Raw genomic sequence first — 26,313 nt, 5'->3', positions numbered from 1 at the left:
CTACTCTGAAGATGCCTGCCACAGCTGCTGGCTAAACGTCAGGAAAGAAAATTCCAAGACCACGGTTACACAGCCTGGATAACCTACAAGAACCAATGAACTCTGACCGTGAAAGCCTTCGACAATATTTTGACATGGTATTGTCTGTATGCTTGTCTGTGACTGGTGGGTGTCGGCAGTATGGTTACAGCAGTAACCATACGGAGACCTGTGCAATCCTCTCAGTTTCTTGGGGTTGGCTCTTTCTTAAAATATCTTTTCTCTGAACTAGGGGGCATGGGATACCAACTTGCTCCTCTGGCATCCTGTGGGCTTTAGTGATGTTCTGAGATCACAGGTTTTAGGATCGGGCTGCCTGACTACTAGAGAAGTGTGGATAAATAAATAAGGATTTTAAAAAAAACACCCAGATGACTGTCAATAAACGTGTAGCAAGCACTTAAGCGTTTGGCAGCTCTCCTTGTCTAATGCAGAAGTGGATCCAGGGACTGTATCATCAATCTAAATTGCCTGTTTGCTATATGGGGGGCATGCAAACTCATGCGCTTGCTCTTCTTTCATTCACAGTTTTTAGCTGAAGACAGTTTTAAACAGGACTGAAGATAGTATTTCTTTAATCCACTATCACATTGAGTCAGAAAGGTTTTTGTGTCTTTTTGAAGGAGCACAAAACCCAAAAAGCATTTCACTAGAGACAAAGGCGCTTCCAATGGACACCCCCCCCAGACAATGACGCCTCTTTCATACTACTTTTGTTTCTCTGAAATAAGAATTGCCTGCTCTAGCCGTGTAACGTAGTTCATATATTTAAAACAATCCAGTTCTGGAGGTTAGATTTGTGGGGAGGGGGAGTTTCCTGTCACTTTTTCATGCCAACAAAAGGAATCAGCTCACAAGGACCATTAGTGGGTTTTTAAAATATTGGTATTGTTGTTGTTGTTAATTAAAGATCTGGTTCTTTACTGATGTTCCATGATTAAATTCTGAAACTCTCTGGCCCCTAAACTTTGCAGGATCAGCTCTAAATAGTGTTGCACCAGACTGTATTGCAGCAATGTCAGTATTAAATTATTTTCAGAGGCGAGCATTTTGTCAAAGAAGCATTTTCTCAGAATTGCATTTCTAGATGGACTGGGCCAGACGTTGCTTTAGAATGTGAGTTTTTCTTGTCAGGCGGTTTTACTGAAAGGGTGATCCTCAGGCAGGGGTGCTAGTTTTCTACGTCATCCTGTTTTTGCGGTGAATTGTACTTTGCTTTCCAGAGACAAGTCTGATTGTATTCTTTTAAAAAATGAGTTTCTAGTCCTCATTGCTGTGAAGAAAAACTTTTAAACAGAATGGCAGCCTCTAATCTACAGCTTCAAATCTAGGCTTTTTCTGGGGCTTAGAAATGTAGAGTTTCTGATCCATCTCAAAAGAGCTTCTGCTTGGTACCCACCGATATGGCATGAATTACATTCCTCTCTCTCCCCTGTTGGTTCACTGTTACGATATAAACAAGTTGTCACATTGTAGTCCCATTTGAAGAGGAGGTCGTGCATTGTATTGTCATGGTCCGGAAATCACCTGTAAATGTGTGCTTGTGTGTCTCACCTTGGGATAGCTGTCATCCTCCTAAATAAGAACATAAGAACCTAAGAAAGGCCCTGCTGGATCAGACCAAGGCCCATCAAGTCCAGCAGTCTGTTCACACAGCGGCCAACCAGGTGCCTCTATGAAGCCCACAAACAAGACGACTGCAGCACCATTATCCTGCCTGTGTTCCACCGCACCCAAAATAATAGGCATGCTCCTCTGATACTAGACAGAATAAAAATGCTGAACAAGTACTCAAGGACTTGTGTCTGACAGATCCCACTGATGGTTAAAGCGCCTCACTCGACAAGACTTCAGCTTCCTAGTCACATTGGGTAAAAAGCGGTGACTATAAAAGGCGCTGTCCTCGGCCAATTGTGAAAGTGAAGCAGACAGAAAGTGGGATGTTATGGAGTGCTTTGAGACCACTGAAGCCATTTTGCAAGAATGTCTCCCCGTATTTGTCTGCTTTTCTCTCATACGTCTGTTCTCTCAGTGTGTCTCTGTCTCTCTCTCACGCTCAGTTTTGTCAGTCTATCTTGTTTCTCCCTTACCTGGATGGCCCAGGCTAGCCTGATCTCGTCAGATCTCAGAAGCTAAGCAGGGTCAGCCCTGGTTAGTATTTGGATGGGAGACCACCAAGGAAGACCAGGGTTGCTGTGCAGAGGAAGGCCCTGGCAAACCACCTCTATTAGTCTCTCGCCATGAAAACCCCAAAAGGGGTCGCCATAAGTCGGCTGCGACTTGAAGGCACTTCACACACACACACACATCTTGTTTCCCCCCTGCCAGATTTGAACCTGGAGTCAATGAGAAAGATGCCATTGTTGTTGGATGTTTAGCAGCCACTTGTGAGACCAAACTGTATTTTCTGTTTCAAAAGCCACATTTTTTTCCAGAACTTCGATTACTTAAATTGTGTCTTTTTTTCCCTCAGGGACTGGCTAAACGTGTTCAGCCCTCCTATAATTCCTCCAAGCCAACAACTGGAGGGACATGCTGACATGACTGCGAATTTGACCCCTCAAGGTAAGAACAGCATGTGTGGAAATCACAGTCCTAGTTGGGTAGAACAGTGGGATACAGAGGTTTTAAACAAATCAATAAATAAACGAAAGGGGCTGTTCCTGAAACCTGTATCTATTTGTTTTGGATGGCCTGCATATTCACTGTCCAGGGATTGGCACTTCTCTTCAGTCATTTCATGACTGTAACATCACAAGTATTCAGGGGACAGAAACTCCCAGGCCCTTCCTCTTTCTCGCAATTTCTGTCTTTCCAAAGCATTCCCCCCCCCCCCCGTTCCTGCTAGTCCACCCCCCATGCATTTTTTGTCCTGCCTTCACTCCCATATTGGCTCCCGGACCATTCCCCCCGCCCCCAGCTGTTTGGGCTTTGGCTCCCCGCCACTCGCCTCTCTTCCTTGTCATTGTTGGTGCTCCTGTTACCATGTCTTTCTGGGTTGTGAAACAACCCCTCACAACTGTGGACGCCTTATTGATGAGGTAGGTTTATTAATGTATGCCTTTACTTAATTTATGCCCCACCCTTTCTCCCCCATGGGGACCCAAAGAGGCTTACGTCATTCTTCTGTCCTCCATTTTATCCTCACAACAACGACGTTGTGATGTGTGTTAGGCCAAGAGGATATGACTGGCCCAAGGTCACCTAGCAAGCTTCCATAGCAGTGTGGGGATTCAAAACTGGGTCTCCCAGATCCTTGTCCGACCCTCTAACCTCTACAGAACACTGTCTTTACAACCCAAAACAGGCAACTGAAATGTATGATGTTTCCACTGACAAGAATATAGGTTCAGGATCAGAGCAAACAGGGGCCAAGCCCTAGTGGTCCCTGGCTCAAATTAATTCCTGCAGTGCTGAAGTCATGCCAAGATTAGTGATGTTCCATTGTCCCAGCAAGAATGTAGCCTCTTAGTAGGATTACCATTTACTTGGTAATGGCAGCAGACCTCCCAGTGATGCTCGCTGGCCCCCACCCTCAATCAGTGGAGTAGCAGAGGGGGAAATGGGGGGTACAGCACCTGGAAATCAGAACAGGAAGTGACATCATGACTTCCTAGGAATTTCAAAAATCTCTATGGTTTCAAAACCGGAAGTGATTTCTAAGGCAACTGTGCCTCCACCCCCATGCTTACAGGGATTGCCAGCTGTGTAACCTACCGGTTGGGACCAGAATGATCTTCACTGCAATACAGTGTCAAAGCTGACCGATTTCAGATGCCCCTGGAGAATCCACCAATAGTTCCAATACACCCAACAGAACCAGTGCTTCACAGGGGAGAGGGAAACATTTGCATGTGTCTGAACATGGCCCAGCAGCCTGACCATACAATCTGGTAGGCCAGCAGTGGACAGGATCAGGAACAAGACCAATCTTGGGAGTTATGCTGCTGCAGAACACCAAGAATGTTGGTATGGTACAGTAACTCAGGGAAAGACAGCTGTGCTGAGTGTTGACAAGATGGTGTGAACAAGGCCCTGCACAAGATAGATATGAATTACAGAGGCAGCGTGGCCACCTGAAGCCCTAAAATCAGCATTCCTTTGCTAGATGGAACCACAGAGCCATCTGTTTCATCATGCTTTTTTAAACAGTGACCAACCACATGCCCACAGAAACTCACAAGCAAGGCGTTAAGGAAACAGGATTCCTCTGTGATTTGTTCCCAGGTATTCAAGGGTATACTGCTTCTGAACAGGAAGCTTCCATTCAGCTATCTGAGATAACAGATACCAGGAGTACATCTATATCCACCACATATTTGGCAGGTGCTCTTTTAAAGCTATCGATGCTTTCAAACTGGCAACCCAGATCCCTGCCTACGACTAGGGTTGCTAGCTTCGGGTTGGGAAATGCCTGGAGATTTTGGGGGCGGAGCTAGAAGAGGGTGGTGTTTGGAGAGGGGAGGGACTTCAATGGCGTAGAATCCAATGGCCACAACGGCCATTTTCTCCTGGTAAACTGATCTCTATCAACTGGAAATCAGTTGTAATAGCGGGAGAGCTTCAACCACCACCTGGAGGTTGACCTACCTATGACACACTTGCATACTTTGTATAAATGCCATGTTGCCTCCAGAAAATGAAGAAGTAGCTTAAACCAGCCAGGGAGAACTGCGCATGCGGGAAGGAATTTAGCAGCCCTTCTCTACCCCCTCCGAGGAGAAAGCAAATAAATAGCCCTTAAATGGTGAAAGTTTGATTGGAAAGACAACTAATTGTTGTAAGAAAAGCTCAACATCACTGGGAAGAAAATTTATGGTGAGTGACCTGTTGCTTGGACTGTGAGTGGTTTTTTTCGGCTTATCAGCAGAAGAGGGGGAGGAGGAGTAAGAAAAATGGCCACCAAAAAGGACATTAAAGATATAATGTCAACTATTGCGGGCCTGGAGAAAAACTTAAAAAAGGATTATAATGATTTATACGCTGAAGTTAAAAAAACAAACACTGAACTGCTAAAGTTTAAAGAGACAGTCAAAGCGAATGAGAGAAGATCAAAGACCAACAAGAAGAAAATAGCGGAACTAACAAGTAGGCTGGCTGCTTTAAACGACAGACAGAAACAAAGAAATCTTCGTTTTCAGGGCTTTACTGAAAATGTGAATGCAAAGGAATTGGAAGAAACGTTCATAACTTGGCTCCAGGGTCTGGGGGTGCAAATTCAGCCTAACGATTTGGAAAGAATTCACAGGGCATTGAGACCACGCCCCCCAGTGGGAGCAAACCCGCATGAAGTAATAGTTGCCTTTGCCAGGGAAAAAATGCAGGAGTATGTGTATAAAGCCTTGAGAAAAATCAAAGACCTGAAATTCAAAGAGAATAAAATTGTAGTTCGACAGGACTTTTCAATGGAGACATTGCAGCTGAGAGCAGTAATGAAACCATATGCCCAAAAGCTGTTTGATAACGGAATAATGCTGTCCTGGGCCTATCCAGCAGTGATTCTGGTGTATAAAGATGGAGTCCTGCACCGAGCAAAGAACCCAACAGAGGCTTTAAAAATGCTGGAGAAGTTTGGCATAAATGCAGGCAACTTGGAACAGGAGTCCAGGGAATTGATGGAACTACAGAGTGAGGAGGAAGAAGATGAAGAAGAGGAGAAGGAGGAGGAACCAGCACCCAGACAGACTCAAAGCAGAGCCAAGAGACCAAGACAAGGCAAAACAACGGCTTGAAGTACAAGTATGTTTGGAAAAAAGAGCCAAATAAATAAATTGGAACTATGGAGTGCAAACAGAGATAAGCCGAAGAAGAATAAAGAAGAAGAATAAGGAAGATATTAAACTGTTTAAGTGAAACTAATTGTTGACCTTTTGACAGGCAATTACACGGGGCTTAACAAGAATGGTAAAATGTTGTTAAGGGGGGGCATAAGGGGGGAACGCAGATCTCCATTGAGAAAGAAGATGGGAAGGGGTGAAAAACCCTGGTATTTTCAACATCTTCTGAGGGAAGGGGGGTGGGGAGGGGGGAAGGGGCAGGAGGGAGGGAGGGAGAGGGGAAGGGGGAGGACCAACAAAGGAGGGAGGGGCCATGGGCATACCTTAATTTTAAAACTAATAAGGAATGGTAGAGTCGATTAAGTTACTTTCTTTGAATGTAAATGGCTTGACTTCAAATGTAAAAAGGTATAGATTGAAAAATATACTACAGAAACAAGGGATAAACATATTATGTATCCAGGAAACACATAAAGATAAAAAGGATGCAAAACCTTTGTTAAATATACCCAGATGGCAGATCACAGTGGAGGCAAGGGGGACAAGGAAATCCGGAGGAGTGACAATACTAACTCATGATAGTATGAGTATAGAGATAATGGAGCAGATAATTGATAGGGAAGGTAGATATGTATTCTTAAAATTTAAAATGAATAGAGAAAAGTTTACAATAGTAAATATATATGCACCAAATAAAGGACAGAGAAAATTTATTGAAGGAATTTTTAGAAAACTACAGAAATTCCAAGAAGGACACTTAATCTTAGCAGGAGACTTTAATCTGGACCTACATCAATGTAATAAAATAAATTTAAATAATTGGAAAATACAGGATGTTTTCAAAGTGGTTGGGGGGGGGGGGACTGTCAGCCCACATACCGTATTTTTCGCTCTATAAGACGCACCTGACCATAAGACGCACCTAGTTTTTAAAGGAGGAAAAAGAAGAAAAATATATATTTTTTAAAGACCCGCTGCGTCTTTAAGAAAATATATTTATCTTCTTTTTCATCCTTTTTCCTTCTCTTTCCCCACCGCCCCCCTTCCCGGGAGTCCCGGGAAGGGGGGCGGTGGTGGTTTAAACTGCTCTGCGCTGCCTGCCCAGGCAGCGCAGAGCAGTTTAACGTCCGCACACACACACACCGCGCTTCCCGACCAACAGCTTAGAGGTTATTATGGCCAGGGCTGGGTGGAGGGATTACTGCACTCCACTTCCAGTTTCCTAGTCCTGCTCTGTGGAGCGTGCGCACAGCAGGGCTAGGAGGAAGGCTCCAGCCTCCCTTTCCAGGCTGTAAGCCCGATTGGGACCAGTCAGGCTTGCAGCGTGGAAAGGGAGGCTGAAGCCTTCAAAGCCCCACTGTGTGCACGCGCTGAGAGATCAGAGCATGCGCACAGCGGGGCTTGGGGGAAGGCTCCAGCCTCCCTTTCCAGGCTGCAAGCCTGACTGGTCCCAATCCGGCTTGCAGCCTGGAAAGGGAGGCTGAAGCCTTCAAAGCCCCACTGTGTGCATGCTCTGAGAGATCAGAGCTTGCGCACAGCAGGGCTTGGGGGAAGGCTCCAGCCTCCCTTTCCAGACTGCAAGCCGGATTGGGACCAGTCAGGCTTGCAGCCTGGAAAGGGAGGCTGAAGCCTTCAAAGCCCCACTGTGAGCACGCGCTGAGAGATCAGAGCGTGCGCACAGCGGGGCTTGGGGGAAGTCTCCAGTCTCCCTTTCCAGACTGCAAGCCGGATTGGGACCAGTCAGGCTTGCAGCCTGGAAAGGGAGGCTGAAGCCTTCAAAGCCCCACTGTGTGCATGCGCTGAGAGATCAGAGCGTGCGCACAGCAGGGTTTGGGGGAAGTCTCCAGTCTCCCTTTCCAGACTGCAAGCCGGATTGGGACCAGTCAGGTTTGCAGCCTGGAAAGGGAGGCTGAAGCCTTCAAAGCCCCACTGTGTGCACGCGCTGAGAGATCAGAGCGTGCGCACAGCGGGGCTTGGGCGAAGGCTCCAGCCTCCCTTTCCAGGCTGCAAGCCCGATCGGGACCAGTCAGGCAAGCCCGATCAGGAGGGGCGGTGGGTCTTTAAACTGCTCCTCCGCACCCCCCCCCCCACTTCCCGGTCCCAAGGCTCAGCTGAGCCTCGGACCAGGAAGCAGGGGAGGTTAAACTGCTCTGCGCTGCTTGGGCAGGCAGCACAGAGCAGTTTAAAGACACACACACACCCCCCCCGCGCTTCCCGTTCCGAGGATCCGCCCAGCAGCTGAGCCTCGGGACCGGGAAGCGGGGGGGGAGGTTAAACTTCTCTGCCCTGTGCTGGGTGGCTGGGAAGGGCCTTCCAGCTGCAGCTGGCGTCGTCCCAGCCGGCTCCCGGGGCGGGCGGCGCTGCATTCGCACCATAAGACGCACTGACATTTCCCCTCACTTTTGAGGAGGAAAAAGTGCGTCTTATAGTGCGAAAAATACGGTACTTCTCTAAAAGGCATAAAAAATTAACCCAAATAGATTATGTTCTGGTTAAGGACATGGGCGAGCTAGAAGTAATAAAGGCAGAAACGGGAATAATTTGGGTGTCTGACCATGCACCAATTACAATGGAGGTTAAAATAGGGGAAGAGCAGAAAAGAAAAATGTGGAGATTTAAAATAATATATTAAGGAAGGAGATAGATAGAATGGATATGAAGAAAGATATAAAAAAATTTTAAGGAGAACAAAAATACGGCTAAGGAGCAAGTTGTTTGGGATGCTTTCAAAGCAACTATGAGTGGCATTTGTATATCTAAAGAAATTAGACGTAGAAAGGCGATAAACAAAAATAGGAACCAAAGTTTGAAAGAAATTAATGAATTGCAACAGGAGTTACAAAAGAGATATGATAGTAGCATCCAGGAAAAAATTAGAGAGATGCAGAAAAGGATGGATGAACAGGATGAACTATTTTTATGGAAGAGGGATACCCTAATTAAAAATGAGTTTCATAGAAACAATGTAAACACAATGAAAAGATTAGCAAACTATCTGAAGAAAAGAAAAGAAAGGCATAATGTGGGAAGTATTATAGGAGAGGGAAAGAAACAGGTATATGTAAATAAAAAAATAAGAGAGGCTTTTGCTAAATTTTATCAAAATTTATATAAAGCAGAGGAGGGAGCAGAATTTGGGGAAATAGTAAACAAAAGATTGAAGGAGGAAGAGAATGAAGGGTTAAATGAAGAAATTACAACACAGGAAATATTAGATGTAATAGGTTTGAAGAATGGAAAATCGCCAGGACTTGACGGATACACAGCTGAATTTTATAAAGAAATGAAAGAACTAATTGCTCCTGAGCGATGCAATTTATGTAATAATATATGGAAAGGGGGAAATACCCCTGAATCTTGGAAAAGCACAGAGATAGTCACTATACTAAAAGACCTGAAAGACCATTAGAGTTAGGCTCTTATCGGCCAATTAGTTTAATGAATCAGGACTACAAAATATTTGCAAAAGTATTAGTGAACCGCTTGGAAAAGATTTTGCCAAATTTGATTAAAGAAGACCAGTATGGATTTGTCAAAGGAAGGTATATAGGGCACACTATTAGAAATGTAATTAATATACTGACTCATACGGACAGGAGGAACTTTGCAATAGTAAAATTGGATATTTACAAAGCATTCGATACATTAAACCATGATTATTTAATACAGGTAATGGGAAAGATGGGATTCAGAGGTCCTTTTTTCAGAGCAATATAAGAAATCTATAGAGGAGGGAAAGCAATAATTAGGGTAAATGAGGGGCACTCGGAAGAGATCCCTATACAAAGAGGGGTCAAACAAGGGTGACCATTGTCACCTATGCTGTTTGCATTGGCAATGGAACCTTTGGCTGATAGAATTCGTAACAGTGTAAGAATACAGGGATATAAGATTGGAAAAGAGGAGGTGAAAATTAATCTGTTCGCAGATGATGTATTATTGATAATGGAACAACCATTGGCAGGTCTTAAAGAGCTAATAATTATTTTGCAAGATTTCAAGAATATTTCAGGGCTGGGAGTAAACATAAAAAAACAGAAATTATGTGGTTCAATGGAACGAAAAAGGAAAAAGAGGGGGCCAGGAAATATACAGGAATGAAAACAGGCGTTAAAAAGATTAAATACATGGGAGTACAATTACCAAAGAATATAGAAAGAATGGTAAATATTAATTATAAGGAGATATGGAAAAAGATGAGTAAGAAGATGGAGGAATGGAAGAATAAAAGCTTGAGTATATTAAATAAAATTAGGGCAGCCAAAACGTTTATAATATCAAAAATGATGTACTTGTTTCAGACTCTCCCGGTGGAACTAGCTTCACGGCAAGTGGGTGCGTGGGATGAAGCTATCAGGAAATGGGTATATGAAGGAATGAAGGCAAGAGTAATGAAGAAAATTATTTATGCGCCTCAGGAGGAATTGGGATGGGGTCTCCCACAATTACATCAGTATTATGAAGCATTTCATTTAAAAGCATTGATGGAGATTGAGGAAGCTGAAAATATGAAATGGATAAGAGTAGAGAATGAATTAAATCAAGATATGGGGAAATATGGGATATTTACAGAAAATATAAATAAAGCTTTACAATTAACCAAGGGCCCAAGACGGGAAGTATTGAGTGTCTGGAAGAAATGGAAAATGAAGTGGATGAACAAACAATCAAGATGGACCCCAATAGTCTGCGTGAAAGAAAGGGTCATAGATGGTAACTTAGGGATAAAAATGAAAAATAAGGGTTATTATAGAGTGAAGGACATATTAGATCACCAAGGAAATTTGAAATCTTTTCAGAGAGTATTAGATGAAGTGAGCCAAAGACATTGGCTGGGACTGAGGGGACTACCGTATATACTCGCGTATAAGCCGAGTTTTTCAGCCCAAAAAAAGGGCTGAAAAAGCCGAACTCGGCTTATACGAGGGTCAATACGGTAGGGGAGGGGAGGGGGAAGGAGGGAGGGAGGAGGGAACTTACCGCCATCGCCGCCGCGCCCGGGAGCCTTCCTCTGGCCGGCAGGGGCCTGGAGGGGCCAGCAGGAGGCCCCTGCCGCCCGCGCCGCCGCCGCCCAAGCGCCCGGGCGCGTTCTTTTAGCTGGCAGGGACCTTCCTGGGCCAGCAGAAGGTCCCTGCGGGCCGCTCCGCCGGCTCTCAGGAGCCCGGGCGCCTTCCTCCTGCCGGCAGGGGCCTGGAGGGGCCGGCAGGAGATCCCTGCCGGCCGCGCCGCCGCCACCCATGCGCCCAGGCGCCTTCCTCCGGCCGGCAGGGGCCTGGAGGGGCCTCCTGCCGGCCCAGGAAGGCCGCACCGCCGCCGCCGCCGATTTGCCGCGTCTCCCAGTAAGTAGGGGGTTCAGGGGCTCTTCCCCCTCCCCCCCTTGGATGGCACTGGGGTCGGGGTGGGTTGGGGTGGGTCGGGAGGGCCCGGGAGGCCGGCGGGAGGGCGACCTGGGGCAGGGGCCCTGCGCTCTAAAATGGCGGCCGCCATTTTAGAGCGCAGCATAGCCTGTAAAGGGAATTTCTTATTGACCCTCGGCTTATACGCGGGTCAATAAGAAATTCCCTTTTCTGGCCTCAAATTTGGGGGGTCGGCTTATACTCGGGTCGGCTTATATCCGAGTATATACAGTATATGAAGCAGTAAAACAAGGAAGATGGGGAGAATGTATGAAAAGAGAGGACAATGAATTGGAAGAGTTAATAAAGAGTGAAGCATATATTAGAAAAGGATTAGCAGGGAAAATATACAGAAATGATAAGAGATAAAGAATTCATGATTAGAATAATACAGGCAAAATGGCAAAAGAAACTACAATATCAACACAAATGGTGAATAAAATGATGAAGGGTATTAAAATGTTGAAGATAGATAGATATAAAGAGTTGGAAAGGAAAATAATGCTGAAATGGTACAGAACACCGGCCCAAATAGCACATATGATCAAAGGAATGAGACCGAACTGTTGGCATTGTAACGCAAAAGAGGGGTGGTTCTCACATTTGTGGTGGGAGTGCCCAAGGGTAATAGAATTTTGGAACAAAATACTTAGTAAAATTAGAGAATTGTTTAAGATTAGACTTCAAGTAACTGTAGACCTGATGTTTATGGGAATAATGGGGTGTGAGAAGGTAGAAAAGAGTGAACAAGAGATGTTTAAAGCGATGATATTAGCTGCTCACGCAGTTATAGCTTTTGGATGGAAAGATAAAACAAAGTGGACTATGGACAGGTGGAATAATTATGTGTTCAAATATGTGCAAACAGATGTATTGGGATACTTAAAACAACAGACAACGGGAGAAACAGAAGAAATGGAATTGAAGACTAAGTGGAACCCATACATTAATTGGGTGAAAAAAGGAGAAGCCAACGAAGAGACTTTAGTAAAACTAAAAAGGCTATGCTCATGGCTGAAAATATGAAAATATGATATTATGGATTGGTCCGTGGGGGGAGGAAAAGGGGGGGGAAGGGGGAAATTTGTATTGGAAGAAGGAAAGTGTAAATTGTAATTATAAAGGTATGGAGATGTAAAATGACCTCCAATGCAATAAAAATATATATTTAAAAAAAAACTTAAACCAGCCAAAGAATAAAATGGTGGCCAGCTTGCGCTGGAGCCAAAGGTGCAGCAAGGCACCCGTAGGACCGGGCTGCTAATATTGGGAGAAAAATCTTGTCGTTTAAGCAAGCAATCATGATAGGAATATCGGGGTGAGCCAACAATATTCAGATGAACAATCCTAGTACACTTTCTCCAAGCTCCCTGGTCTTGCTTTCTGCTGCGCGTCTGGATTACAAGGGGCTCTTACCTTTTTCCTCCACTTGCGGAGGATTCAGCGTGATATCATATATCTCGGCTTTGTACTTTAGCTACCCTCCGGAATGAAGCCATCGCAGTGATTTATTGTTTAATGCAGACAGTGCCCCTCAAATTGGGAATCGTTTCATGGGCGTGTAAATTTGTAATTGCGTATGACAGGGGAATAGAATCTGGCTGTCAGGACAGGACCTTGCTTTGAAGAATCTGACAATACTTTATGTTAAGGGCCCTAAACACTCCAAAGAGAATGGGATTGTAATCTTCAAGTGAAAAGCCACGTTAGATATATATTTCTGGTTGGGACCTGAGAAAATTGTTAATATAGAAAACCTAGTAGTTGCTGTAGCCCTGCTACAATTCCCATGAAGCAAAGAAGAAGAGTAGGTTTTTATATGCCGACTTTCTCTACCACTTAGGGAAGAATCAGACTGGCTTACAATCACCTTCCCTTCCCACTCCCCACAACAGACACCCTGTGAGGTAGGTGAGGCTGAGAAAGCTCCAAGAGAGCTGTGACTAGCCCAAGGTCACCCAGCTGGCTTCATGTGGAGGAGTGGGAAAACCAACCTGGTTCACCAGATTAGCATCCGCCACTCATGTGGAGGAGTGGGGAATCAAACCCCAGATTAGAGTCCATTGCTCCAAACCACCACTCACATACACATATGAACACATGAAGCTACCTTATACTGAATCAGACCCTTGGTCCATCAAAGTCAGTATTGTCTATTCAGACTGGCAGCGGCTCTCCTGGGTCTCAGGCAGAGATCTTTCGCATCACCTACTTGCCTAGTCCCTTTAACTGGAGATGCCGTGGATTGAACCTGGGACCAAGCAGAGGCTCTACCACTGAGCCACAGCCCCTACACTCTTAACTACTACACCATGCTGGCAAGGTGTTGGACTTTAGAAAGTAATCGACCTACAAAACACTATTCAAAGCACCTGCCTTCAGAATAATAAGGCATTTCAGACTGATTTGGAAACTTTGAATGGGTTAATTATATGTACTTAAAAAAAAGATTTTCACTGTAAGATGTTTGCAGTATGGAGCATCTAGTTTGAAATGAGGGAACAAGCAACACATAAATGTATTGGGAAACCCATAGCCACTTGATATGGGGGTTGCCAGTAAGACAGTGGGGTGTAAAGCTTGGCTAGAAATATTAATGAAAGAGAGGAGTGCTTCTGTTTATTTGCCCGAGAAGATGGGCAGTGCAATCCTCTGTGGAGTTATATCAGGCTCAGTCTGCTGATTGCAATGCATTTAGATCAACTCTGCATAGGATTGCAGTGAGTCGTGCTTCGTGGTCAAAATCGGCAGGGCTTCAGGGGACAGCTTGGGCTTCTGTAAGAGGCAAGGAAGTCACACTTAACGTTCAGAAATCCTTCTGTCTGCGGAAGTGCTCCGGTGGAACTGAGCCAGTGTTTTATTTTAATGGCCATCCTGATCCACAAGTCTGTTCAGGCAAATTTCCAAAGCCAGCATCCAAAATACTCAATGAGATTGTTGACTTTGCTCCTTTGACCATTGGAACCCCCCTTCCACAACAAATTCTGGTATGCTCCTAAAATGTCACTCGACCCCTAAAGCAGTCTAGGATCTGACCTGGGAGGTTTCTGCTTAAGGAACATGAGCCCTCCTGAGCATGCAGAACTTATTGTGCAGTTTGGGGAGGGGGCGTGGCTCAGTGGTAGAGCATCTGCTTGGCATGCAGAAGGTCCCAGGTTCAATCCCTGGCATCTCCAATTAAAGGGACCAGGTAGGTGATGTGAAAGACCTCTGCCTGAGACCCTGGAGAGCCGTTGCTGGTCTAAGTAGATGATACTGACTTCGAACACATGAAGCCGCCTTATCCTGAATCAGACCCTTGGTCCATCAAAGTCAGTATTGTCTACTCAGACTGGCAGTGGCTCTTCAGGGTCTCAGGTAGAGGTCTTTCTCATCACCTTCTTGCCTGTTCCCTTTAACTGGAGATGCCGGGGATTGAACCTGGGACCTTCTGCATGCCAAGAAGATGCTCTACCACTGAGCCATGGCCTCTCCCCAAGTCTTCCACATATACCCCCCCTATTTGATTTTCCTGCTTACCCTTTCAAAAAAAAAAACCCAACATGTCTTCAGGATATCCATCTTCCTTCCCATTCCTGCCACCACAAGTTACAGGTTAGACAAAGACTATGCAACTAATCATACAGAACAATACTACAACAGCTTCACCCCCCCTTCAAAATGCATCCTTGGACTTTGATGGACCAAAGGTCTGATTCAGTAGAAGGCAGCTTCATGTATGTTCACATGTGTTCCTTGGATTTTAAGCTAGGTGAAAGCCAGGTTATACATTCCCTAGAGATAAATCATCTCTGTGTCAAGAAAGTGTTCCTTCTAGTATTCTTTCACTGCTAAATGTGACTGCCTGCTCCTCTTGTGTCAGTTTGTGGGATTGGGGTCAGGTTATCCCCCAAGTGTCATTTACTCCTCAATGAAGCATCCTGTAGGCTCATGCCTTGTGGCACTGCCAGCCGAAGATCTCTAGCATCCTTGTTTTGTGGATTACAGTCAGAGTGGAAACTACAATACAAAAAGCAGTTGTCAGCCACGGGAGATTGCTGCCTCCTAAATCACTGACACAAAAGCTTGAAGATAACAAAAATCAAGTTATCAGCCAAGAAAACCTGTGGTTATTTACTACTGGTGCAGAGTACCCTTGTCAAGTTTTATATGCATCTCTAATGATATCCTAAAACAAAGAGAAATCAATTTTGTTGTTCATCCTAATAAAAGATATCTATGCTATCCTTTATTTCAGGCATAACTCATAGCTAATGCATGTAGGGGTGCTTTTTCCTCCCTCCATTTTATAGGTCCCTGTTTTTTTCTTAAGCGTTTGCTCCCACAAGAATATATCTTTACTTAACCAGTGGATCCGTGGGTTTTCAGGGATGGCACAGTCAGACAAAACTGAGTATATCTTCCTTTTTTTAAAAAAAATGTTCATCGAGATTGTCGTGTTTGTCCTATTTCCTTTCCTCTAGAACAGGGGTGTCCAATCTTTTGGCTTCCCTGGGCTACATTGGAAAAAGAATTGTCTTGGGCCACATATAAAATACACTAACACTAATGATAGCTAATTCATAATGTTTTAAGTAAGTTTACGATTTTGTGTTGGGGGCCACATTCATAGCTGTCCTGGACCGCATGTGGCCCGGGGACTGCAGTTTGGACAAGCCCGCTCGAGAAGAAATGCCTTGCATTGAGTCCAGAATTCTGTTGGTCAGTCAAGTGATGCTGGGCTCTAGCCAATGGGGTATAAAGCTAATGGGCAACCCCTGCTGTTCTTCCCGGGCATGTGTCATTCAGGTACACACTCCGCCTCAGGTGGTTCCATTTAGAACTTCCAGTAGAAGAGGCAGTGTAGTCACCTTTTGGGCAGGAACGTGGTGTGATCTTGTAGGCCCAGCACCACCACTAGTCGTATTTGTACTCCGGTTGCCGTGCCACGGGCGCCTTTTGTCTTCCCAACTCAGACTGAGTTTTCAGCCACCTTTGGCTTTTAGTATGAGGAATGGCAGGTTATGAAACCTCATAAAGCACCTTTCAGCCTTTCACACACGATTGGTGTGAAAAACGGAAAGGCTGTTCTAAATGCACGATTATCAAGTTTCTGACATGTGAGGAAAAGGCTTGAATAGACAAGATACTGATACATCTGTGAGCAGAGCTCCCGGCATTTTTTTTCTTCTAAAACTGGGACTCGCAGGAGCCCAAAGCAGATGGGGACTGTGGCACAGGGGGAGGGGTTAAGCATCCCCATGCCTCCTCCCCCAATCTAGAGGCTGTGGAGGGCTGCTGTCAGATGCAGGTGAGTCCCCTGCCCTGGATGCTTGTAGGCATGGGGAACATTCATCCATCCGTGCCCGTTCTACCTACTGTGGTTCCTCTCTTCCACTGTCTGCTGCTTCCAGGTCCTCTTCCTCCAAGGAAGCCTCAGCAGGCTGACTCATGACAAATGGCCTTTTTTTCCACTGTCAAGTTGCAGATGACTTATAGAGACCCCCTAGAGTTTTCAAGGGAAGAGTCGAACAGAGGTGGTTCGCCGTTACCTGTGTCTGAGTAGCAACCCTGGACTTTCTGGGTGGTCTCCCATCCTAGTACTAACCAGGACCGACCCTGCTTAGCTTCCGGGATCTGATGAGATTAGGCTAGCCTGGTTTATCCAGGTTAGGGGCTGTTATTTGTCCTGAAAGCAACATTCTGGTACAGATTCCAGTCTCAGTGCTTAGAATTATAGGCGGTGAGCTATAATACTGACCGAGCAGACCCTTTGGAGAATCAAAGAGATAATTCAAAGTTAGGTTGGCTGGTGAAGGTTAGAAAGCTGATGGCAGAGACTTATTTTTCCGTGATATTCTGGTGGTGTTCTGTTTTCCTTGTCGGAGTTGCAGTAATAAACATGAATTCACCCCAAGTTGCACATCAAGGACAGATAAGTGGGAACTGCTTCCCTAAACAAGGAAAGGTTTCCACGTCACAAGCCATAGTTCCACAGTGTCCATCATGCTTATTTTTAAAATATCACGCTTACAAGACTGAGTTCAGGTTGGCTAAGCAGAATAGCGTCCAGAAACTCAAAATTGCTGTCATTAAGCACAGATTATGTGACAAAGGGCTAAGCCTATACTAAGCAACAGTACCAGTCAATAACTCAGATTTGCTTACAAAACCCCATGTAGCCTTGCTTCTAAAGGACCTTACAGCTGTTGTAAAAAAAAAAACAGACATCAAAGAAGAAGAAGAAGAGTTAGTTTTTATACGCTGACTTTCTGTACCACTTAAGGGAGACTCAAACTGGCTTACAATCACCTTCCCTCCCCACATCAGACCCCCTGTGAGGTAGGTGGCGCTGAGAGAGCTCTAACAGAGCTGTAACTTGCCCAAGGACACTAGCTGGCTTCGTGTGTAGTAATAGAGAAACAAATCCTGTTCACCAGATTAGCGTCCGCCGCTCATGTGGAGGAGTGGGGAATCAAACCCGGTTCTCCAGATCAGAGTCCACTGCTCCAAACTACCCCTCTTAGCCACTACACCACACTGGATTCTACACCACGCTGGTCACCATGTCCTTCCAGAATCAACATACCCACTAATCTTTCCCCATATATAGCAGTTTTTTAAAGAAGTGCAGAATGCTGTACAGTTCTCATCTCTACAACTGCCTCACAACTAGGGCTGTTGATTTGGTAAAAACCGAAGTGGAAAAATACCGAATAAATGCAAATTCAGTAAATTTCTGGTTTGGGTTTACCGAATCAGCAAAATCCAGGAGGTTGGCAAAGCCAAATTTGCCATTCCTGAATATTTGGCTTTTTTAGCAACATCTTTCCGTGGCTCCTGCAGGGCATTTTTGCAGGTAGAGGTTCCAAAATTTCAGGGTAGCTAGAAGGGACTCTCCTTGCAAGAACCCCCAAGTTTGGTGAAGATTGGGTTAGGGGTGCCAAAGTTATGGCATAAGAATGAATAGGAGCCGGCTCCATGCGAAAGTGCTTTAATGGCTTTAAATGGCAGAATTTTTTGGGATTTTTTTGGGAATCCCGGATTTAAAGCTGAATTCCTACCTATACCGGTATAAGGGAATTCAGGATTTCTTGTTGGGGGGGCGGGGAGGCCATTTAAACCCGAATCCGAATTATACCGAATTTGTTTTTCAACAGCTCTACTCACAACTTGTCTTTGTTTCCTTGTGACTGATGTTGAAGTGAATCTGAACAGCAATGAATTGCCAAGGGCCACCTAATGAGTCCAGGGCCCTGCTTATGCATTCAGCAGAATCAAGTGGTAAAACTTTCCTGGCTGCTACCGTTTCAGGGTGTAGGTAAGAGGGGCAACACGTTTCATGCTCCCCACAAAACAAAAATATAAATATTCTCGGCATTCAGGACAACCGCATATTGGGGAGAAGGCTGGGTTGAACCCTTCGTGCTTAACAGACTCCTTTTCTGTATGCATGGAGTTTTTTATTGGGGGAGGGATTGTTAAACATTCAGCTACCACTTGCAGTCTGAATAGGTAACACTCCAGGAAATGCCTTATTTGTTTATCTCTTATTTGACTTTTTATAATATATCAAACCAAGCAAAAATGAAAGAATGCACACACCCATGTACACACACACCTGCAGTGCAGACTGATTTTGCTAGATCCAAGCATGGGCTCTGGCTGTTCAGTTTTTGGACTTTTAGGTCAAATCGTGTCATTCAACAATCCAGCCGTTGCCACCTTGAAGTTAGTTGGGAGAGGTTTTTGTTGCTTTTTCTGAATGTTAAAAAAAAGAACCTAGCTGGGGAGCAAAGCATGAAATTCTTTTCTGAAAGGAAAAGTCACACTAGAGTGCGGGATCAGGAGTATTTGTGCGCAATCCATGCCTTCCAGTTAGTGAATTTTCTTGCGTGCTGTAAATAGATCCTTAACATTGTGAAGCTGCTGCTGTTGGCATAACAGGCCATTATTTTGAGCCAGCAGAGCATACAGAGTAGTTACTTTGTACTGTCACTCCGAGAAAGAGGGAAGCACTTCAGATGAAATGTGGAATACGGCCTGCATTCAACTGTGAATTATTATTTGCCATCAGGTTATTATCCATCATGTACCTTACTTTTAGTTCTTAAAAAAGGATTTCTTGAGAAATAGGCTCATAGCTCTCTGCCTTTATTTTTTAAATGAGATGGGCTCAAGAAATGCTGAACGTTGCTAGAAGAGGATCAAGATTCTCGCCAACTGCTTCTCAGTCCCTCGTCTATGTGTATCTTGGGACCGTTACCAGAAAAGAGAGAAGGAGGGTGGTCAATTAGCAACATGTGCATAGTTTCACACTGTTAAACTTAGAGCTGGGTTTCTTTCTTCTTTTTTTTAGAAGAGTTCACAAACATGTCAGCAACCAAAGCAGGCAGATAGCATCTCCTTGGGAGTCCTCTCTACTTCAGCCAAGGGAGTGGGGGAAGGAACCTAGCCAGGAAGTAGTCATGAATCATAAAACATCAGATGTGCAAACGTACAAGATGGTTGAATACAAACGAGAGGGAATAACACAAATCATGCCAGCTTCATTCCTATATTTATGACTTATGTAGCCAGAGGCTCACCAATCCCCTGGGCCTTCCTGCAGCGGCAGGAAGTTGGGGGAAAGGGTATTTAACCTATTTCCGAATTTGAGTGAGTTCTGCCTAGTGTGTTTTACAACTTTTAGTGGCCGTATTACCATTGACCATCTCCATTTGTTACTGACATCAGAAACCACAAAGTTCAGAAACCAGTGGGGGGACATTTTAACCTTCCAGGACATTCAGTTGCTGATTTAAGAGTAGCAGTTCTCTTACAAAGGTATTTCAAAGAGAGATTAGAAAGAGAGACTGCTGAATTACAACTAATAATGAAGCTCAAGACTGTGCATTCTCCAGGATTTAATAGAGATCTGGGATTCCTGTCTCATTACCAATGCTGATTTCTCCATGCCTACTACCCCTCTGCATATCACACCTAATCTAATCATGCCTGCTAATGTCATTTACTTGCTTTTGACATTTACTTTGCCATTGTGTGTCTGGTTCACTCTTCTCTCCTTAAGCATAGATGGGATCACATTCTCGTTGTATCTGAGTGAGCTGTGGCTCACAAAAGCTCATACCTTGCCAGAAATTTTGTTAAGTCTTTAAGGTGCTACTGGACTCCTACTCTTTTCTACTCCATATGTTACTGCTCTCTATCTGCCACTAGAGCTGTGATCCCCGTGTCATAGAGATCTTGTCAATTACCTTACTAGTATAAAGCACCAAGGCACCAGCTGCCGCCAAAAATTTTCCATCTCTCTAAGAAATAGATGGTTTTCTGCTTCATTAGATGACTCATTTTGCACCGTGATTGATAAGGAATGGTCCATCCACCACAGAGTCTTCAAATGGAAAGCTAGACAGCAGCCTGTGAGGGATGCTCTAGCTTTGGGCTTCCAGCACTGGCCTGTAGGTTGAACTAGACGGCCCTTCCAACTCTATGATTCTATGTAAAATTGACAGAGGGTTAATGGGCCATAAGATGTGGGGTGCTGTGCCATCCTCAACTGAAGGAAGAGTAATTTATAGCCGCTCGTGTGTTTCCTCTCCCTGCATAATCTTTGATTGATGCAAGGAGAATAGTTAATGTGACCATCACCTGTTTCCATAATCATTTTGATTCACTTTGTTGCAGAATATTTCCCTGGTTTCCCGTTCCTCAGTAATACATGCAACCCCATAGATCAAGTGTGTGCAACTTGTGATCCATCAAACTAAATGTAACCTTCAACCATTTAAGGTGGTGACAAAGGGTGCTAACACCTCTGCTTTTGTAGTCGAAGGCCTAAAACGCATGGTCACTTAGCCCAGTTCCAGCCCAGTTCCAGCCCCGTTCCACCCAGGATCAAATGAACCCGCATTACCTGGAATGAGCAGGGACTAAACTGTGTGCAAATGGATCCATGTAAACAGAAAATGCGGGTTCCAGCTGAGTAAGCCCTCTCCCTCCTACCGCAGCTTCTGGTGATTGGTCCTTTCGAATTGACTAATGGAGGCTTTCCCCCCCCCCTTGTAATTTTAAAAGCTAAAAACTAAAAAACAAAAAACTGAGCTACCTGAAAGAAGGGGGGGATCCAAGCCTCGTTTTAAAAAAGACTTTTTTTTCTCAGAAAAAGCTCAGAAGTAGCAGCAGGCAGGAAACAGTTGAATCCCTGCCGCTTCAAACACTGCTTCGTGATTGGCTGTGAGAGATGCAAATCATCTGTGTTTCCCCCTGTTTCTGTTTCTCCCAGAAGAGGAATGGGAAAAGGCGGGTTCATTTCGCTTCGATACAGGGCTGAAAGAAGAGTAAATAAGGTACCGTCCGTTTGTGAAGATTTGATCCTGGGTGAAACTGGGAGGGAACGGGGCTGGAACGGGGCTGGAACTGGGCTAAGTGACCATGTGTTTTAGACCTTAATCAAGCAAGGAGCAAATTCACTGAGCCCCTGGCTTGATGGGTCACCATTTGGCTTGGTGGGTCTCCATTTTGCAGGCCTGCTCTAGGTGCAGATTCAGAATACACAACTGAACAGGCAAAGGTGCATCTACACAGAGTAGAGGAATTCTCTGCCACAAGCTCTCTTGGCCATTAATTAGGCAACTTTTAAAGTAGATTTGACAATGTCATGGGGGATAGGTCTGATCAGTGTTTCTGAGCCATGGTACCTAAATGAATTCTTCAACGCCCTTCTGAAAATCAGGTGCTGGAGGTAAACAGCAAGGTAAGAACTCTTCGTGCCCTGCTTGTAGTTGCCATTTGGTTGGCTGTTGTTGGCAGCACAGTGGATGAGGAGGTAAACCTTTATCTCATCTTGTGAGTAATTATTGGGATCTTTGTTTATGGGCCACCAAAGCCTCTCCATCTGTTCCACCAAACTAACTAATCTCCCTTCCATTCCCCTTCCCTGTCATTTCCAGTGACCAATGCTTACGGTAGCCAACCTCTAGGAACTAGCTGGAGATCTCCTGCTGTTATAACTGATCTCCAGCCGATAGAGATCAGTTCACCTGGAGAAATGTCCGCTTTAGCAATTGAACTCTATGGCATTGAAGTCCCTTCCCAAATCCAGCCCTCCTCAGGCTCCACCCAAAAACCTCCCGCCAGTGGCAAAGAGGGACCTGGCAACCCTACTCAGCCCAGGTGAAATCTCCATGCATAAGGCAAAGTTCGGAACATGTAAGCTTAGTTTTGCTCACAGCCAATTACAAAGCAGCAAGTCCAAAGGCGGGGATTCAAATACTTCCTGCTTCCTCTGAGCTCTTCCTGCTTCCTCTGAGCCGAAGAAAGGCTTTTTAAAACAGAGGCTTGGATTTCTCTCCCCTCCCCCTTCAGACTGCTCTGGGTTGTTGTTGTTCTTGTTCTTAAAATGCTTTTTTATGTGGCACTTGGTTTTGGGGGAGGGGAGTTTTCTCCTACAGTGAACACTACAAGTAAGCCAATTACAAAGCAGCATTGAAAGGGGCGGGGACTTGATTGGAGCTTAGAGACTGCTGGTGCATAGATTTCCAACAGGAAAGTGTGGGGCCAGCAAGCAACAAACCTCAGCTAAAACTCCCCTGCATAAGCTACCCATGAGACCTTACAAACTACTCCCAAACCTCTGCTGACGTGCAATCAGGGGGAAAGATGGTAGGCCCTAGATTGCATACAGAAGTTCTTTGAAGTCTCTGGATACCGGCTACGGTGACCAGAACCAGTTTGTGAGCTTCCAGTGGATATCAAGGAGAGCAGGCGAGGGATAGATAACAGCCCTCAGGTATCAAATCAGGGGAATGTTGCTGGCCCACCCAGCAGCACTCTCTGTTTGCATTATGTTGGCTTTATAATTGGTCTGTTAAACTATGGTAATGTTTTTCAGCAATTACCACTGTGATGTCAAGAGGGGAAAAAAGAATTACATGAAAATAATTGCATACGTGGAAGTAATTTTCAATTACATTTCTTGAACATTTATTTCATAATTTAGTGGTTTCACAGACTGCTATGTTGCCTCCAATATATTAACCAACAATCAGTTTGTTTAGTTGTTTTGTTAGCAGGTTCCATATTGTTATATTTTTCCTGATTATATTCTAATCAAAATTTGGGGGAGCTATAGGCAAGATCAGGTAAACAGGGAGGTGAATTTGGCTGGGGGTAAACATGCAACCTAGATCAAGTTAATTCATGCCATCATGGGTGTGAAAGCTGGACAATAAAGAAAACAGACAGGAAGAAAGATTCCTTTGAAATGTGGTGTTGGAGCAGTGTTATGGATACCCTGGACTGCCAAAGAAACAAAATCAGTGGGTTCTAGATCAAATCAAGCCTGAACTGACCTTAGAAGCTAAAATGACTAAACTGATGCTGTTGTACTTTGGTCACATTGGGAGAAGACAAGAGTCATCAGAAAAGACAGTCATGCTAGGAAAAGTTGATGGCAGCAGGAAAAGAGGAAGACCCAACAAGAGATGGAGATGGATGGACTCAATAAAGGAAACCACAGCCCTTAATTTGCAAGACCTGAGCAAGGCTGTCAAAGACAGGACTTTTTGGAGGACATTGATTTTGGAGGACATTGATTCATGAGTCAGAAGCGACTTGATGGCACTTAACACACACACATAGGTACTTTTTAGTTTGTGGGGTTTTAAAGGATACTTATCACAATAGTTCCAGGGCCTTGTTCTGGAGAATTTATTTTTATACAATTGGCTCTTAAACTGTTGTTAAATCAACCTGAGCATTCAAGTTAGGAAAGGATTTTTAAAAATCCAAGAAATTAAATAAGCATTAGAACATGAAAAACCCTCACTACAAAAGCAGAAACATAGCTGATATGCTTAGACTAGAGAACTGCTGGGTCGTATTGATTATCACATGGTTTTCAAAAAGGGATTTGTTAAATTTCAGGTTGTTGTGAGTGAACATTCACTCAGCACTGCAGTACAGCAGGAGAGCCAAAAACTGTCCTGCCATTGACAGATGGGCGCTAGCAACACCCTACTGTCTTGAGACCATGCTTAGATGTCCAAACTGATGCCATTTTAGTAGCCAGAGAGCAGTCAGGTGACTTCCAAACTACTGGATCTATTGACATAATCCAGATACGACTTTTTCAGTGGACTGTTTTTCTCCTTTTTAGGCAAACATTCTTCATCACAAGCTACTGGGGAGGGGCTGTGGCTCAGTTTGTAGAGCATCTGCTTGGCATGCAGAAAATCCCAGGTTCAATCCAAGGCATCTCCAGTTAAAGGGACTAGGCAAGTCCCTTTAACTGGAGCTGCCTTATGGATGTGTATATGGACCTCCGCCTGAGACCCTGGAGAGCCACTGCCAGCCTGAATAGACAGTACTGACTGTGATGGACCAAGGGTCTGATTCAGCATAAGGCAGCTTCATGTGTTTATGTATGTGTACTGTTGGAGTTCTGTGTGTGTAAATGTGTTGACTGCACACACACACACACAAACACACAATGTGATGGATGTAGTTAGGCAGACCATATACATAGCTTTTGTTAATGAGATTATTACCAAAGTCTTGCCCACAGGAAATCTATATAGTACATTTTTGTCCTGCTCTTCCTCCAAGTTGCTCAGGACAGCACAGCTTTGTTCTCCCATCCACTGTCAGCGATCCTGAGAGATAGGTTAGGATAGACCGGCCCAAGGTCCCCCAGCAAGTTTCATGGAGGGGGTGGGGAGCTGAACTCAGGTGTCTCAGATCGCACAGGTGTAGATGTGGTAGTGTCTCTCGCTGGGTGTCAATCTTGACTGATCTGTGATTATAACCAATAAAGATTGATTTGATATATCACTGGTTCTTCAGAGATAATAAAGTTGATAGTCATCATATACAGTGTATTTTTGACTTATTAAGTGATGGATGACATGTTACCTCTTAGCTACGATAGCTAAGAATGGGATCTTATGTGGAGATGCTATATACCTCTGAACATGGGAGACAAACCCAGGGAAGGGCTGCTCTCTTCCCTGCTTGTGGGCTTCCCAGAAACATCTACTGACCGCTATTGGAGACAAGATACTAGGCTAGATTAGGGTTGCCAACTCCACCTTGGGAAAATCCTGGCGATTTGGGGGCGGTGTCTGGGGAGGGTGGAGTTTGATGAGGGGAAGATCTCAGCAGGGCTGTGATACCATAGAGTCCAACCTCCAAATCTGTCTTTCCCCCCAAGGGAACCAATGTACGTAGTCTGGAAATCAGTTGTGATTCCAGGAGAACTCCAGGCTCCACCTGGAGGTCAGCAACCCTAGGCTAGATGGAATTTGAGTTTAATACCACAAGGCAGCTCTCCTCGTTTGGAGTATTCCAGAAGCATGATTTTTCAACAAACTGTGAAGGAGATCATTGCGAATTAACCAGTATGAATCCATAAACTTTATTCCCCTCCCCTCCTTCTCCTCCTGGAATGGATATTCTTGACAGGCTACCAAATGAAAGTGAAACGTGGAAGGTCTTGCATTTAAAAAATAAATTAATGTCATCTACTCTGTCAAATACAAATGAAAATTAATGGACACTTCATTTCCTCTTAGGTGAAGACGATTTGGTGGCTGAGGAAGATGAACTTCTGACTCTTTTGTATGACCCATGCTTAAACTGCTATTTTGATCCTGAAACTGGGAAATACTATGAATTGGCATAGTCGTTGCCCAGGCTATGGAACATCAACCCCGGATCGGTTCTGTTCCAACTCTCAGGCTTTGTCACATTTTCTTTTCTATTCTGCAGTCCAGAACTCTATGTCATTTACTACCATCAGACAATACAAAACGTTTGTAAGTAATAGAGAATCTTGTTTCCATAGATTTGTGCTATTTGAATAGAATTGCTTAAGAAACTTTGGTTGGCCAGCCGACATGATATAAAATACAGAAACATCTTGTGAGGTTAATTTCTGAATGATGGTATGATGAATTTTTTTCCCATTTCTTCGTTCTTTCATCTTGGGTAATTTAAGTAGATGTATTGCATCTTTGCGCTTTGGAAAATACAATGTGATTTTTAAAGGAAAGTGTTCTTGAACTATCTTTTGTCTCTTTGTTATTGGATAAAATGTTTCCTTTTCTTTTTTTTAGATCTCA

The 26,313-nt window shown here is 44.4% G+C and overlaps 1 protein-coding gene across 1 annotated transcript in view; it reads left to right on the top strand.

Annotated features, from left to right (window-relative positions):
- CFAP20DC (CFAP20 domain containing) overlaps positions 1-25,874 on the top strand; it is a 212,081-nt gene extending 186,207 nt beyond the window's left edge. The window contains exons 14-15 of the mRNA XM_056864469.1: positions 2,513-2,604; positions 25,765-25,874. Of these exons, the coding sequence (XP_056720447.1) occupies positions 2,513-2,604; positions 25,765-25,874 (202 nt within the window). The remainder of the gene's footprint in view (positions 1-2,512; positions 2,605-25,764) is intronic.
- The last annotated feature ends 439 nt before the right edge of the window (positions 25,875-26,313 follow it).

Source organism: Euleptes europaea, chromosome 1, assembly GCF_029931775.1.
Source record: "Euleptes europaea isolate rEulEur1 chromosome 1, rEulEur1.hap1, whole genome shotgun sequence".
In the NCBI taxonomy this organism is placed as follows: domain Eukaryota; kingdom Metazoa; phylum Chordata; class Lepidosauria; order Squamata; family Sphaerodactylidae; genus Euleptes; species Euleptes europaea.
This window is presented reverse-complemented; position numbering and strand designations above follow the sequence as displayed.